The sequence below is a fragment of the Pezoporus wallicus genome, unplaced genomic scaffold, assembly GCF_028554395.1.
Source record: "Pezoporus wallicus isolate ANWC-B61680 ecotype Strahan unplaced genomic scaffold, APGP_CSIRO_Pwel_v1 contig_5863, whole genome shotgun sequence".
Lineage (NCBI taxonomy): Eukaryota > Metazoa > Chordata > Aves > Psittaciformes > Psittacidae > Pezoporus > Pezoporus wallicus.
In genome coordinates this window covers 335,578-351,382 of record NW_026635152.1, presented here as the reverse complement: position 1 = coordinate 351,382, position 15,805 = coordinate 335,578, and the positions used below count along the sequence as shown (strand labels likewise).

At 51.1% G+C, this 15,805-nt stretch overlaps 1 protein-coding gene across 1 annotated transcript in view; it reads right to left on the bottom strand.

Annotated features, from left to right (window-relative positions):
- Positions 1 to 14,731, bottom strand: part of LOC130596296 (uncharacterized) — a 35,136-nt gene extending 20,405 nt beyond the window's left edge. Inside the window, exons 1-5 of the mRNA XM_057403753.1 lie at positions 14,671 to 14,731; positions 3,603 to 3,731; positions 2,332 to 2,476; positions 1,964 to 2,106; positions 1,032 to 1,146 (exon numbers count right to left, since the gene is read on the bottom strand). Coding sequence (XP_057259736.1) covers positions 1,032 to 1,146; positions 1,964 to 2,106; positions 2,332 to 2,476; positions 3,603 to 3,707 — 508 coding nt within the window. The 5' untranslated portion in view covers positions 3,708 to 3,731; positions 14,671 to 14,731. The remainder of the gene's footprint in view (positions 1 to 1,031; positions 1,147 to 1,963; positions 2,107 to 2,331; positions 2,477 to 3,602; positions 3,732 to 14,670) is intronic.
- Positions 14,732 to 15,805: the final 1,074 nt, after the last annotated feature.

Here is a 15,805-nt window from a genome sequence, read left to right as displayed (position 1 = left end):
GCCAGGGATGGAGCATTCACCACTCCTCTGGGCACCCTGTGCCAGCGCCTCAGCACCCTCCCACTAAAAGGCTTCTTATCTCCAGCTGGAACTTTCCTGGTTTCAACTTGAACCCATCACCCTTTGTCCTAGCATTGCAGTCCCTCCCTGCCCTCTTCAGCAGCCTTCTGGCCGCAGGGGAAGAAAAGGCTCCATTCTGCAAAAGATGCAATAAACCCCACCAAAACTACCATCTAGGCTGAAACAGCCCCTTCCCTGTGAGGGTGCTGAGGCGCTGGCACAGGGTGCCCAGAGAGGCTGTGGCTGCCCCATCCCTGGCAGTGCTCAAGGCCAGGTTGGACACAGGGGCTTGGAGCAAGCTGCTCTATGGAAGGGGTCCCTGCCTGTGGTAGGGGTTGGAGCTGGAGGAGCTTTAAGGTCCCTTCCAACCCAAACCACTATGGGATTCTAACAAGTATGCCAGAGAAGCTGCTGAGCACCAGCATCAGTGCCCAAAAGAGATGCCATTAAGGGAGGATGTCCTGGCAACTGATGCTTTCCAGGCAGGGCACAGCCAGGGGTTTTGGCAGCCAGCGGATCCCAGAGCAGCCTGGACACTACAATGGATGCAGAAGGGTCAGCGGAGAAGCCACAGCCCTGAAACCCCATGTGAGGGTTTGCTTCCTTCATCCTAGCCCTGGCTGAGCAGCTCCAGGGCTCACAGCAATGTCTGTCAATGCAACTGAGGGAACAGAGCACAGGTTACACTGCAGCGGTCCCTCCAGCATCTCTGGCTGCTCCCATGGCCAATCCACCCTCCCAGCCAGCAGCTCCCGCAGAGCCAAGGAGAGCTCAGGGAACATCCCCAGGAAGGCAGGGAACCACTGCCCTCCAGCACCTCTCCATCTCATCCAGCCTCCACGTGGACATCACAGCATCCCACTGCGATGTACAAACACCTGCAACCTATATAGTGCCAACAGCTCCTTGCCAGTGGGCTGGAGGGATGATCCTGCAGCAGAGCACCTCCCTCCACAGCAACCAGCACTCACTTTCTACTGTAGCACCTTCATTAGGGTTGGAGTAACCTTCTCCCTTCCTCTTGATCCTCCGGATTATCCCTCCGTCCTCAAACAAGTCCTCACCTTTGAAGTCAAGCAGCTCAACCTAAAAAATAAAACAACAAAGAAAAGGTGGGCAAAGCTCAGGGAGAGGGGAAGGAGAAGAGAAAATACAACAGAGAAGCCACAGAGCAGCAGTTCATCCCCTGCCTGGAGAGCCAAGTCAACCAATTCTCCATTCAGCTGCTGAGCAGAAGTTGCTCATAAAAGCCAGCTCCAAGCCACAGCATAATACACCCGATTTATTAGAAATTGGGACACATCCAGTACCTGAAGCACAACACAAAGTAACAGTACAAATAAGTTTATTAAGCCTGTAAGGGTACAACACAGTCATTGCTGCAAGATGCTGCGAAAGCTGCCCAGGACCAGCGTGGGCAGGAGCTTCCCCTTCAGCCAGGACCAGCTCCGACCCACGGCTTTGTCCCCACTTGACTTGGAAAGACTCCGCCTGAAAGTGGACAGACCCATTCCTCCCACTGCCTGGTCCCGACGAGCCCTGCCCTGTGCCAAAACCTCGGCTCTCCAACCGCCCCACGGCATGAATGGGCTTTTAGCACCCGGAGGCTTTTCCCAGCCACCTTCTCCTTCCCACATCCATGTTTAAAGCAGGAATCTGCCCACTCTACCCCCTGGCTCCGGGGCTCTCCCCAGCCGGAGGTTTCAGTCCCAGCCTCCCAGCGCAGACACACATTTCTGAGAAAACCCTGGCAACGGTTCCTGGAGCGCAGGGACACGTTTCAGGAATCCAAGCTGGGTTTTTTGTTGGTTTTGGGTGGGTTTTTCTTCCTTTCTGAGCTGGCTGGCAAGGCAGGAAGGGAGCAAGGGACTCATCCAAGCACCGGCTCAGCGGCGTTACTTGCCTCAAAGAAGAGGGTGGCGTTGGAGGGGATTTTGGGGGCGCTGCCAGCGGAGCCGTACGCGTACTCGGGTTTGCACAGCAAGTAGCAAATCTCTCCCTTCTTCATGGTAGCCACCCCGATGTCCCATGCCTTGATTACCTGACCTAGGAGAGAGGCACACGTGAGGCAGGAGGGAACAACCACCAGCCCAGGGAATACCCAGCCTGGGTGCTCCAAGGACGGCAAACCAAGAAAAAGCACCCTCAGAAGTCACTTAATGCAGGGCTTACACCGACCATCTATTGAGCAACAGGGTCCCACCACCCCCACGGTCATCCCATCCCCTCCAGGATCATCCCAGCCTCAAGCATCCCCCCGGCCCAGCTCACCCTTGCCCAGGCTGAAGACAAAGGGCTCGTTCCGATCGCGGCTGGAGTCAAATTTTTTCCCACTGGCCAGTTTGCCTTTGTAGTGGACATAAACCTTGTCCCCAATCATGGGGGACTCATCTTCACCCCCAGGTCGTTTAATGATCTGAGAGAGAGAAACCACCCGTGAGAAAGGGAGGCTGTGGGACAGCTAAGGATGCATGTGGAGAGATACACAGGTATTTGATAGGGACACAGATATTAGATACACAGATATTAGAGACATACATACAGATATCAATATTAACTATAGGTATCTATATTATAGATACTAGCTATAGATCCTAGCTATAGTTAAAGGTATTACATATAACACCTATTTAGATACATAGATATTAGACATATATAGGCACACATGCATTTTCATATATACATACATGCATTTTTATACATAAACCACATGCATGCACATATATATGTACACATGTACACATACATATAAATATATGCATGCACATACATAAAAATCTATATACACACATGCATATACACCTCAGTGCTGCTCTAAACCAAATGAAGGCTTGGGGGGGGGAGCCATTCAATTTGTCCTTCCATCAGCCCCTAAAAATAAACCCCATGGGACAGGGCTGGGAGCTGAGACCTGCCCGTTCTCTGCGGCACTGCCTGGATAAACACCGTGGCTCGAAACCCGACGCAAAGGCGACCGCGCTCGCTTTCTGCCCGTACACATCTTACTCGCAGGGGTGTGTCATTTCACTACTCGCTTCTTGTCAACACTTCTTTTGAATACTACAAGCCTGGAACATGCAGTTCTCGAGCTGAGGATGGAGCAGGGGAGGATGCTATTCTTAGAGGAAAGGTCCTATTCAACTGGAGAAGAACAAGCGCTGGGGAGCAGAACTATCCAGAAACGGCCCTGAATATGAAAAACGGGTTGTGGAGCAGACTGCATGACCTCAGTGGTGTGCTCTTTTTAATGTCTGTTGAGTCACACACAAAAATGCCTTGTGGATTTACAGCTAATAATCTGATTAGGAACACAATAGCAGTGAAATTGATTGAGCAGCCTGAATCCATCAGTCCCAAATACCACTCCATCCTTCTTTATTACAAGTGATGCTCATTTCCTTTGCCCTTCAAAGAGAGGAAACCAATCCTACAGCCCTCGAAGTACTACATGACCCCAGAGGCTGGAGATGCAGCCCACCAATGTGACTGTGCTCCCCAGAATGCAGAAAGAAAGGCAGGACCCTCCTGGCAGCCCCCCTCACCTTCAGGACCCCTCGGTCTCGAGCCGGTGTGATGTCCTCCCCATGCTCAGCGAGAGCCGCCGCCTGCACCTCCCCTTCACTCTTGGTGGCCTCATCAGTGGTCATGGTCTCTTTGCATAAGCCCCGGACCTGGGGAGACACGACACCCACCCCGTCAGCCTGTCAGGACCTTGGGAAGTGGTGCAAGAGGAAAGGGTTAAAGAAAGTAAGTGGCTCGCTGTGCTGTGGGGCCAGGGCAGGAAGCTTTGAGCACATCTCAAGCGTACAGAGCGGAAAATCCCTTCCCAGGGGCCACCCCAGCTCTGCTGAACCATAGGGCACAGGAAACCCTGATGTGCAGTGCCCAGGGACAGCCCCTCAGCTTTGTCTGGCCACACCGGTGCGGACGCTCGCAGTGGTCCCCAGACCTCACCTTCAGCCTGGGGGCTACCACAGAATCATAGAATAGTTTGGGTTCAAAGGGACCTTCAGAGCTCATCCAGTCCAACCCCTGCAATGAGCAGGGACATCTTCAAGTAGATCACCTTGCCCACCAAGCTTCACCCATCCTTTCTGGCTCACATAGAACTGAGCACTTCTTGGGCACAGGTGCTAGAAATACAGGTACCAGGTTAGCATTTGCCTTTTGAGGGTCTTTTATACAGTTCAGGACTATTTCCCACAAGGAATCACCTTTTTGTCAGAGACACTGTAATTCGGAAAGCAGCACATCAATCCCAGGCAAACTTTGATTTCTCTTGCCCACCAGAAACACTCCAAAGAGACAGAGCAGGTTCCAAGTCTCAGGCAAGCAAAGCATCCCCCTGCACGGAAAGACCTGAACACGCAGCAAGCATCTTCTCCAAAAACTAAACCCAAACACCAAAAGAATCCCAGCTATTTGGGTGGATAAAGAGAAAATTCACAGCAAGACTCAAAGAAAGTGGAGTTTTTTTCCTGCTGGAGCTCCACACTCCCAACGTCACCACTAAGGCGCCAGAAAAGCTTTTTCGTCAAACACATTCTTTTTCCAACAGTGCCTGGTGAAAAGAGAATTGCCTATGGCTTAAAACCCATATTTCCTGATGATTTCCTTCAGACCATAAGGCTATTTTGGTAGCTGCACTGCTGCGTGACACGTAATCAAGGAAACATGTGATGGAGAATGAAAAGTGATGGGTTTTTTAAGACATAAACCAGAACTATTAAAGTCACTTGAATTGCAAAACGCTCCCATAGTCTTTGGTGTGGAAGCTGATGTTAACCAGCAGGAGAAAACACTCATTCAGGGGGTACGAAAAGAGCAAAGGATGTTTCCAGCTCCAAGGACAGATAAGTTGTGCTGCAAGAAGAACTGAGCTCCTCGCACCCGAGTGGAAAGGGAAGAGCTGGAACTCGCCACCCCCCCCAGCACAGGAAGCCACTGAGACACAAAGAGTCCTGCAATGGAAGAGGCAAATAAAAAAATAAGAAACTACTTGCTGCAGTGCTCAATTATCACAGGCTTTGGGGTAACATGAATGAAGATTTTGTCTGCTGCCTTTCCTAAATAATAAACCTAAATAAAACCACTAAAACCAGCAGCTTTGGTGGAGAGGCTTATTATCTCTGGGTGATGATAAACTGGAAAACAAACCATGGGTTACTTTGGAAGCAGTGTTTTATGAGGGTGCTGAGGCACTGGCACAGGGTGCCCAGAGAAGCTGTGGCTGCCCCATCCCTGGCAGTGTTCAAGGCCAGGTTGGACACAGGGGCTTGGAGCAAGCTGCTCTAGTGGAAGGTGTCACTGGTATTTGCAGTGGTGCTGGGTTAGATGTGCTTTAAAGGTCCCTTCCAAACCAAACCATTCTATGATTTGGGTGCTGATATGGTCTCCAAGCCACCTAGCACCACCATGGCCATCCTTCTGGAGTTGAGTGAGGAGTGGTGGTGCCCATCACTGGCACTGTGGCTCAGGGCTTCCCGACACAGATCCTGCGCAGCATCAGGGACACAAACCACATCCATAACCCATTTATTGTGGTATTAAGGGCCAGGAGGAGCACAAAAGGGGAGCAGCTTGCATAAGAAATTCCACCTCCTAGGAAAGAACCTCCCAAGGTCCACCAAGCAGCCAGTGCTGGGATGCAGAAGATGGATGGGGAGGTGCTGGCTCTGGTTTGCCGGTTGCTAAATCCCACCAAGAGACATCTAAAAATACACCACACGCATCCTTCTCATTATTTTTCTACGTAAGCAATTAGTGGAGTCATCCAGGGAAGCTGGCCAAGGCAGGCAGGAGGGGACACGCTCTGCGTCAGAAGCAGTGGGAGGGATGGAGCCCACAAGACCGGCTATGAAGATGAGGTCCACATTATGAAAGAGCTCAAGACTTCTCCATCCAGTGAGAGCGGCTCCACCTAGGTTAGAGAAAACCCCACGCTGCTCCCACTTATCTCGGGTTTGGAGCAACGGGAGGAGACTGGCTGGGGTCCAAAATCCCAATTAATGTGAAACAAACAGCTGGGGGGGATATCTGCTACTCCCCGAATTTAACCCCCGGGAAGCCAGGGACTGCTGGTGAGAGCCCTGCGAGCTTGCTGGAGCTGTCAGTGCGGATCTTCCCGCTGCAGGACCACGTGTGCCTTGGATACAAGCAGGGATACAAACAATTCATTACCCCGTGCAAAAGCCTCTGGGTATTTCTGACACGAGAAGCAGATCCTGCTCTCCCGTTGTTCTTAGCCACAAGCTTAATGCTGTCAGTCTGTCAGTGAAGCCAGGTTAAACGCTCTGATCGCCCACACTGCTTTATTCCCCTGGGGTCTAAATATGGAAGAGAGGGTGCTGAAGAGTTAAACCCCCTCAGGCTGGGGCGCCCTCTTCAACCCAGACGGGCAGCAATCCTGCAATGCATCAGAACATCACTGAAAGGACACCAAGACAAAAGGAATTTCCATGCACAGAGAATAAAAGCCATAGACAAGGGAGTAAAAAAGTCCAGAGCACCGCCCAGGAAAGCTGCTTTGGGGCAGTTCTGCACAACTTGATTCCCTCTATTCTGAAGCAAAGTCCTTTGAAGGAGCCCGGAGCCCACAAATACCCCTGCTTGAGCTCCAAGCACGGTGCTGGGGTCTGGCCTGTACCTCCAGTCGCTGGTCAGGACCCAAAGCCACCAACTCCACCCTCCCCAGGTCACACAAAAGGATGAATTTATTCCTCACTGCTGAAGGAAAGGGTTTGGAGGTTTCATTTGCTTTTAATCAGTCCCCACTCTACTGGATGACCTGAAAATTCAGTGTAATAATCTGTCATTTACGAGTTATAATAAACAAGCTTTGAAATCCAGAGGTTTCAACATCTGGACACAATCTTTTTCAAGTGCAACTATCTCAGCATTAATTAACATAAAAGATATTAAAGTGCTTCTAGCTGAGCAAACAAGGAGGCTTGCGAGTTCAGAAGCCTCCTACAAGTGTGCAACACGCGCTTCACTTGGACCAGCACATCCTGACCCACGGTGCCAGCACACCGCCCCACTAAAGGAACATAAACTCAAAGAATCATGGAACGGTTCATGTTGGAAGGGACCTTAAAGCTCCTCCAGCTCCAACCCCTGCCCCGGGCAGGGACCCCTTCCACTAGAGCAGCTTGCTCCAAGCCCCTGTGTCCAACCTGGCCTTGAACACTGCCAGGGATGGGGCAGCCACAGCTTCTCTGGGCACCCTGTGCCAGCGCCTCAGCACCCTCACAGGGAAGAGCTTCTGCCTAAGAGCTCAGCTCAGTCTCCCCTCTGGCAGGTTAAAGCCATTCCCCTTGGCCTGGCCCTACAGGCCCTTGTCCCAAGCCCCTCTCCAGGTTTCCTGCAGCCCCTTTAGGCACTGGAGCTGCTCTCAGGTCTCCCCTTCAGGAGCATTTTCTTCTCCAGGCTGACCCAGCCCAGCTCTCTCAGCCTGGCTCCAGAGCAGAGATGCTCCAGCCCTTGCAGCACCTTCTCATCCACCCCTTCAACTGCTCAAAAGCAACAAGGCTGCATCCATCCTTCTTGCAAATCTGCTGGTTTCCCAAACACTGTCCTACACATTGGCACCAGCAGTTGCAAATATTATTGCTCCCTCTTCCAGATTAAAAGCAGCATCACCACGACTGATACTCATGAGCAGTCGATGCCCATGTGCAATCAAGCTGCCTGCGAAGGGCCAGGCTGCCCAGACTGAGCATCCTCCGGCATGTCCCGTTGTGACTTTATTCCTCATTTTAGCACTGCCAAACAGACATTAATTCAGCTGCGGCATCAGATAATTAAACATTTTTTGTCTATTTTTTTAAAGCAGGTGAAACAAAGGGCTTTTCTTGATGTCTTTTTAAGCTGGGCAATGGCTGGTGCCTTCCCCACCTTCATTACCCTTCAATGGTGTGTGGTTTTCAGGCTGGCAGGAACACCAGCGCACTGCATGGGCACTTGCAGAAATGCAGTGGGCACAGAGAACCACAGAATGAACCAGGTTGGACAAGACCTTTAAGAGAAAGTCCAACCTTTTCCCCAGCAATGCCAAATCTATCACGAAACCACATCACTAGCGGCCCCATACACCTCAGAGCCCTTTCCTCTTTGCACATGCCTTTCCAACGATGGTACCAGGAGGATGCACACCATACAACAGCAACACACACTGCACAAAGATCCACACCATAAACCCAAGCCGTTTAGTTTTGCAGTTCCCTCTCTACATGAGCGCTGCTATCTTCCAGCCTGAAGAAACAGGAGAAAATTCTTATTTTCCGAGCAGAGAATGGGATGCAGATGTCCAACGCCGGGCTGAGGACAGACAGGTATCACACATGCTAGGGTTTCACCAAGCACACGAGCCCGAGCCACGTTTCCTAGAAATCAGCATACCGGGAATTTGCCAGCTCCAAATGGAAACTTTCTGCTGCAGATCCCTGCCAGAGGCTCACCCGAGGGGAAAGCAGCAGAAAGGCTGGGGAGGGGTTTGAGGGCTCTCACCTTGCCACCATGCGATCGCTGGAGAACGTCGGGAAGTCCAGGAAGGGTCTGGATGTGCGCACCCAGAAGAGGCAGGGTGAGGATTTCACACCAAAACCTGGTAAAGAAGACAGGAAGTAGTTAAAAATAAGACAGTAACATAAAAAACCCACATACACTTTATGCTCAAACAGGGGTTAAAATGAAGGGAGAACAGAGACGGCTGTTTTAAGCCACAAACCCAGCTCTACTATGGTCAGAAAGGGGTGATAAGACCATGGACAAAAGCTCCCATGGCTGCTCCCCTGCTCCCTGCAGCCACGGGACAACGTTTTGACCGTCTGTTTCCATAAAACAGCACTCAGCATCGTACCATCAGCTTAAAAAAGGGGGGAACAAAGAAAGAAGAAACAGAAAAGGCTATACTCTGTCCAACTTTTTTATTGACCGGTGCTGAAAGTCAGGATGAAAACTAGCACGATGAAAAAATAAGAGCAGGGGTTTGGTTTTTTTTAGACATACTTAGCACAAAGCACTTCTATGGCACCACAACAGCCTTAAAAGCTTTTGATTGCAACACAGGAGGGAGTTTAACATGCAAAAGGTCAGACTAAAACCAGCAAATCTGAATGCACCAGCAAGGGGGAAACATGGGGCCCCACATCCTGGTGACCCTCACACCAAATGCCACAAGCATTGCCCCAAATCGCAGTGAGCACTGCCCCAAATCCCAGCCCTCGAACTAGGCAGGAGCTTGTGGACCTGATCCTACTGCAGCCACCGGCAGATAACGAAGACCAGCCTACCCAGCGCAGCAGCCAGGCTCTCTGCGCTGTCCCACCGTGGTTTTGCTTCCCCTTAATTACAAAAACTAGTTTTTTCTAATAAAATCAGAGAATCACAGCATCAAGCAGGCTGGAAAAGATTGTTAAGATGAAGCCAAACCATTCCCAGCACTGCCAAGGCCACCCCTAACCCGTGGCACTGAGGCCTCGTCTCCACGCTGTGTGAACACTTGCAGGGACGGTGACTGCAGCCCTGCCCTGGGCAGCCTGTTCCAATGCCTGAGCACCCTCTGGGGCAGGAATTGTTCCTCAGCTCCATCTAAACCTGCCCTGGGGCAGCTTGAGGCCGGTTCCTCTTGTCCCATCCCTTGTTCCTTGGGAGCAGAGACCCTGCTTCCTGAGTGAACAGTCCCCACACTGCGGGAGAGGGAAGCCCGGAGCAATGTTTTCCCCAAGACAAGGGTGTTTTAAGGCTCCTGGAACACAAGCCCGAGAAGCAGAGACCCAGGAAGATGGTGTGTGAGTTGGGAATAAATTAAAACTGGGATTCCTGAGAAAACATGACCTTCTTAAACCCGACCAAAGCAGCACCACGTAACCCTCAGCCCCATCCCGACACAGCAGGATGCACTCAGACATCAAGTGCCACTTCTCCCACTCATACATCACAGCTTCAATTTGAGATTAATTATGTTTCTGACTTCCCACCCCTTCTTTAACATAAATAGGGAAGCCATTAAATCTAAACTATCTCTATCTAAGACTCACATGGATTGATTTACATCCTAGCATGCACATTGTGCAAGCATTGGGCCCATCACGGCCACTCTGATTCAAACAAAAAGCCAAAACACAAATAGAGCTGCTTTCATGGCCCAGCACCCTGACGAACCTCCATCTTGGCCAGGGCAAACCGTAACAGATCCAGGGACCAAAGGTTATCCATGATTGCTGCTCCAGGGGTAACTCCTGCCCATGGAGACCCCGGTACCTGCCAAGCATCCCTTGAGCATCGCAGTGGCACCTGCCCTGCGGGACACCCTGGAAAGGGATGTGCCCACCCACCACCTCCCAAGGACCAGAAGGTGCTGGTGCTGTAACAGAAGAGAGGTAGCAAGGGAAGAGTTTTAAGCAATTAAGAGAACACCGAAAGGAACTACTGCATGAGGCTAACTTAAATACAACAGCATGTGCTCCCATCACACTTGCCTAGCTAATCATTTTGCCCAGCTAATATTTTTGAGCTTCTGAAGCAGTTTTAGTTAAGATCCAAGTCATAAATGATTGGTTTTCCCTTTTTAAATATGTTGAAGAAGAGGCTGCCCTCAAGTTTCAGCTGCAGCGAGAAGAACAACTGAGCAGAATGGCTGCTGCTCCCTGCCAGGATAAATATTCCAACAGACGGATGGGTTCAGCCCCTCTGCATCCCCCAGGAGCCATGGCAACATGCAAAAGGCTTTCAACAAGGTGTTGCCCCCCAACCACAGTTTACAATATAAACCCATTAAAGACAATCTGGTTATTAGCAAATCATTTATTTCCAGGTTGCTTCAAGTAAGATGATGCAGGGATAAAGCTCGTTTTGGCTCTCTAGCAAGCATCCCATCAGCAGCCCGTGGTCCATCCCCTCAGTGTGAGTGCCCAGAGACACAACACCCTCTAAAGTAAAATGGACAAAAACCCCCAAGCAATATATTTTTCCCTCTCCTTTATTCCAAACCACAAACACATGCTGGGAAAAGCAAAAGCCATAAACATTTATGGGCTGCTGCTCTTTCAAGAGGAGAAAGTACCAGGATGGGACACGATCAAGGGTTTTACACACTGATGCTCTTCTGCTCCTACCCCTGAGGATTTCAGCTGCTCCCAGCACAAAAATCAAGACAAGACTCTGCCACAGGTAGCACATCCCAGAAATACTGGAAAACCCAGGAATGCCGGAGCCAGCAGCAAAGCAGGGAGAGGCAACAGCCTGCACCCACCCCACTCCTGGAGGAGCTAACACGGTCTCAGATGATGGTAAAACATAAAAAATAAGTTAAGAACCAGTAATAGTAAGTGTAGAATGGGCTGTTTCAGCCCTGCCTCAGCTTCCCGGGAGACTGCTGGCAGAGGGGCCCATCGCAGCATCCGAAGAAGCTCAGAGGCCATTATCCAGACACAGAATAGCACTCCATTTCCTAATGCTTTCAGAAATTAGGATTATGTAACTGGAGAGGGGAAAAAAATACAGTAATATAGTCAAGCAGGTTACATAAACCACCCCTAAAAAGTGAGAAAGTGCTCGACATCCCGCGACCCACTCCCTGGCAACCTCAAACTGGGGTTTCTGCCATTGAAAATGTGCAGGCTCCTTTCACCGTGTCTTCTCCCCTGGTCAACGCAAGCAGGGAGAACAGACCTAGCCAGGCTTTTCGGGACACTGGAAAGAAATATTCCACCTCTGGCTATAAAACATGAAGTTCCATTCCCTGGACAGCACAGTCTGGTAACACTGATCCCTCCATAGAGTATCCTCCTGGCAGCAGCTACACCATTGCGAGCAAACCCCATTTTAAGAACCAGCTTGGGGGAACTAAAATAAAAACCCAATGGGAATAAACAAGGAACACCTTGTCTGCCAATTCTGTCTTAATCTGGCCTTTTTTCTTTTTCAGAATAAATTTGACAATTGAACTTGGATTTATTTCATCTTTTTTAATTTCTAAAATCATCTCATTGCTTGCAACAGACTCCAAACAACTTTCCACCCAGTCACTGTCACCCACAGCAGCTGGAATGTGTATTTTATCCTTATGTTCTCACTTATCCCCATGCACAAGCACTTGGCAGCATCCTGAGATCCCAAAGGAGGGATCCCCAACTTGGCATCTGGCATTGCCAGAAATAACCTGGCACCCAGGAACTTTTTTATGAAGCTATGTGTGTACCAGGGCTCTATAAACGCCAAATTTCATCGCGCAAATGACAATTCCCAGCATGTGGAACACCAGCCTGTTCCCACGCCAAATCAGGGTTTCTTGGAAAGGAGAAGGAAATGCCACGAATGGCCAAAATGACACTGGAGGACCAGGACTGCCGTCACTGGGGGACCCTGCAAGGTACTCGGGGATCAGGATGATGCTGAGAATGCTGTGGCTTTGGGGACAATGTTACACACCCACCAGGTCACCCTCATTCCCACCAGCCCAGTGGAAACATGCATGTGAACATGAGTGCACACACACATACACACCCACGTGAACTGCTGAAGGATGAGGGGGGAGCCACAATGGGGGTCACACGTCAGAGATGAGGCTCTTGGTGAGGTGGTGCGTCCCACAACTCCTTATATTGAATTAAGTGATTAAATTGAACATAAATAGCAGTAAGACATGGGGGAATGGGTTAAAACTTCAAGAGGGGAGGTTCAAGTTAGATCTAAGGCAGAAGCTCTTCCCTGTGAGGGTGCTGAGGCGCTGGCACAGGGTGCCCAGAGAAGCTGTGGCTGCCCCATCCCTGGCAGTGTTCAAGGCCAGGCTGGACACAGGGGCTTGGAGCAAGCTGCTCTAGTGGAAGGGGTCCCTGCCCGTGGCAGGGGTTGGAGCTGGAAGACCTTTAAGGTCCCTTCCAGCTCAAGCCATTCTATGATAGAAATATTCCCATTTCAAGTACTCTTGGATTTAAAGAGGCTAATTTCCTAAAAGCGGTGCTACCATTGATGCAGATGGGGCAGAGGAAGAGTTAATCTCAGTTCTTCCTCACCCCACCTCTTCACTTCTGACAGTTTTACTCCGATTCTTTTCATTTTCCAACACACTCACTAGCAAAAGCAGAAATCCTGATTGCAGTCACAGTTACCGATTACAGAAAAAGCCTGTCAGGGCCATGAGAAGAACAACTCGTACAGTAGAACAGTCATGGCCATTTCCTTACACCCACAAACATACCACATTAAACTAAATAAACACAGAACCCCCCAACTTTGCTAAGAAACTTATTATTTCCTTGTGATATGTATGCATGAGACTGGCACGAGCTCCAGTGATCCCTCAAGGGGCTGTAACAACTTTATATGCATATATATGAGAGAGTGAATATAAAATAAAATATTAAACAGTATAGAAGTAGAAACAAATGAGAACAATTGTTCTCAAACACTTCAAGAACATTCCCCTGCTCTGAGCCAGCCCAGGGAGCTGTGGCTGGACAGAGCAGGGTCTCAGTGCTGAGCATCTCGAGCTTTACAGCTAATCTGCAAGCTGGCAGTTAAAACACACCCAGTTACACAGCAGTGATACTCCTGAAGGATGCAACTTGGTTTTTTACTTGGGAATTGCCCTTATTTGCTGGCTCATCCCAGCAGAAAGATGCTCTAACAGCGCCGGGAAAGGAGATCAACATAATTCAAGCCTGTGCTGGGCAAATACAACCTTGGGAAGCTATGATTATTTAATTGTGTAAGAAAGAAGAAAAGTAAGAGCACAAGCTGCCAGGCCAGCAGCCATCTCTGCTCCGGGCAGGACAAGAAGCCGCACTGGACCAGCCTTCCCCCCTAAACGGCTCCAGCACCAGTCCCACTCCATCCTCCAAGCCCGAAACTGTAAGAGAGGCCACATCCCGTCACCTCCCAGCAGGCTGCAGCAGAAGCGATAACTCTGCACCAGAAACCTGTTGGTTTAAGGCTTTTTTTCCTCACGCTATCACACATTTCCTCCAGCACAAGTCCCAACCCCCCAAAAAACTCCCCAAACACCTCTCCACCAGCATCCCATCCTTGTGGGCGCCCAGCTCCATCACACCCTCACCTTCATCCTCCTGCGTTGTGTGTGTTGCTGTTATCACCTACAACACAGCAGGGCCAAGGACCAGCATCCCAACAGGGTCTCTAGTATTCGCAGTGAGGGACCCCTGCATCCCACCTTTGGGCTGCAAAACTGAGCCCCCCTGGGAAGTTACTCCTGCTCGGGGAACACCAGGCTGGAGATAGAACCTAAGCATATCCAAGTCGCAGCATCACTGCCTGACCCAAACCCACGGCACCTCCAAGGAAACAGCACACAAAACCCACACAAATAACTGTGCTCATGCCCTTCCCACACGACTCCCCAGACCCACGAAGGACCCAACGCCTCACACAGCCCCAGGAAGGGTCCCGCAGCCACACGCCAGCCCCACGCACACCCCTACAGCGCTTCTCCAGCCCCACGCACACCCCTACAGCGCTTCCCCAGCCTCAGACGGAACCGCCCCAGCCCCACAGGCCCCACGCAGCCCCACGCGGGGCCCCGCAGCCCTCGGCAGCCCCGATCCTTCCGGGGCACCTCGCTCGGGGGCACCGACGGGCGCACGGACCCACCTGCTGCCGCCACCGCCCGGCTCCGAGTGACCCAGCCCGCCAGTACCGGCTGAGTCTCCCCGGCCGCAAAACAACCCGGGATGAATTCTGTTACCGGGTTTTACACATTTCCTGCCCGGGAGCTTTAAATTCCCATTTACCAAAGAAATACTGGGTGTTCCCAACATCAGGAATTTCGTGCAGGCCCCTCAGATAATACCCAAGCTCTGAAACATCCGACAACAGCAGTGAAGGGGTCCAGCACCCCAACTGTCCTTGCACCCCAATTTTTGTTTGCATTAAAAATATACAATATAAACTCAAAATACGGGCAAAGCAGCACCAGGGTGGGGTTTTAACAGGTATCTGCGAATTACTGCGATGCCAGCACCAGCTCACTTTGCTTTCTTGTGGGGTGGGATGCCCGAACCCTAGTGTTGGGGTCTGCCTCGTCCCCTCCATCCCTGTAACACAACCTGGAAGAAATCTGTTCCATAAATAATCCCGGTTGGGTTTGGAGTGGCTGCCAGGGACACTGCCTGTTCCCCCAGCTGCCTGCACATGTTCTGCCCCGAAGGGACAGGAGATCTGGGGGAAGCTTTGCCCCCCATCCAAAACGAGGAGCAGATCCCAGGGACCGTCCATCCCCGAGCACTTCGTGTGATGTGAGAGCAGCAGTTCCTGACGAAAACAGAAATAAACCTAAAAATCGGGGATATTTTTATTCATCCTTGCCTTCTGCTAAAAATAACCGGCGTTAATCTGCCTCGCGTCCCTCCGCCTCGGCTTCACGTCTAAAAGCCACATCAGTGACTCGGGGGCGCGTTGGAGAGCAGAGGAAATGGGTTTTCTCCCCGTGTCACGACACAAAGAGATGGCCCCGACTGTAAGTCGGTGGCCTTGGACAGGTGACCCACGCAGGATGCTCCTCGGGTGACCCCGAATGCATCCTTCCTCCCCCCCCCGGCAGCCAGATACCTGCCCAATGCCCATTCTGGGGAGCAAAGGAGCTTTTTGGGAGCCGGGTGATGCCATAGTCTCACCGCCTGCACCCCCCTTCCCCGGTACGTGCCCGCTCCGAGGGCCCGGGTTGTGCCCGGCGCAGGGGCGCAGCGTGGTGGAAGCCGGGTGTTTACCGGAGGTGCAGCCGGGTGTT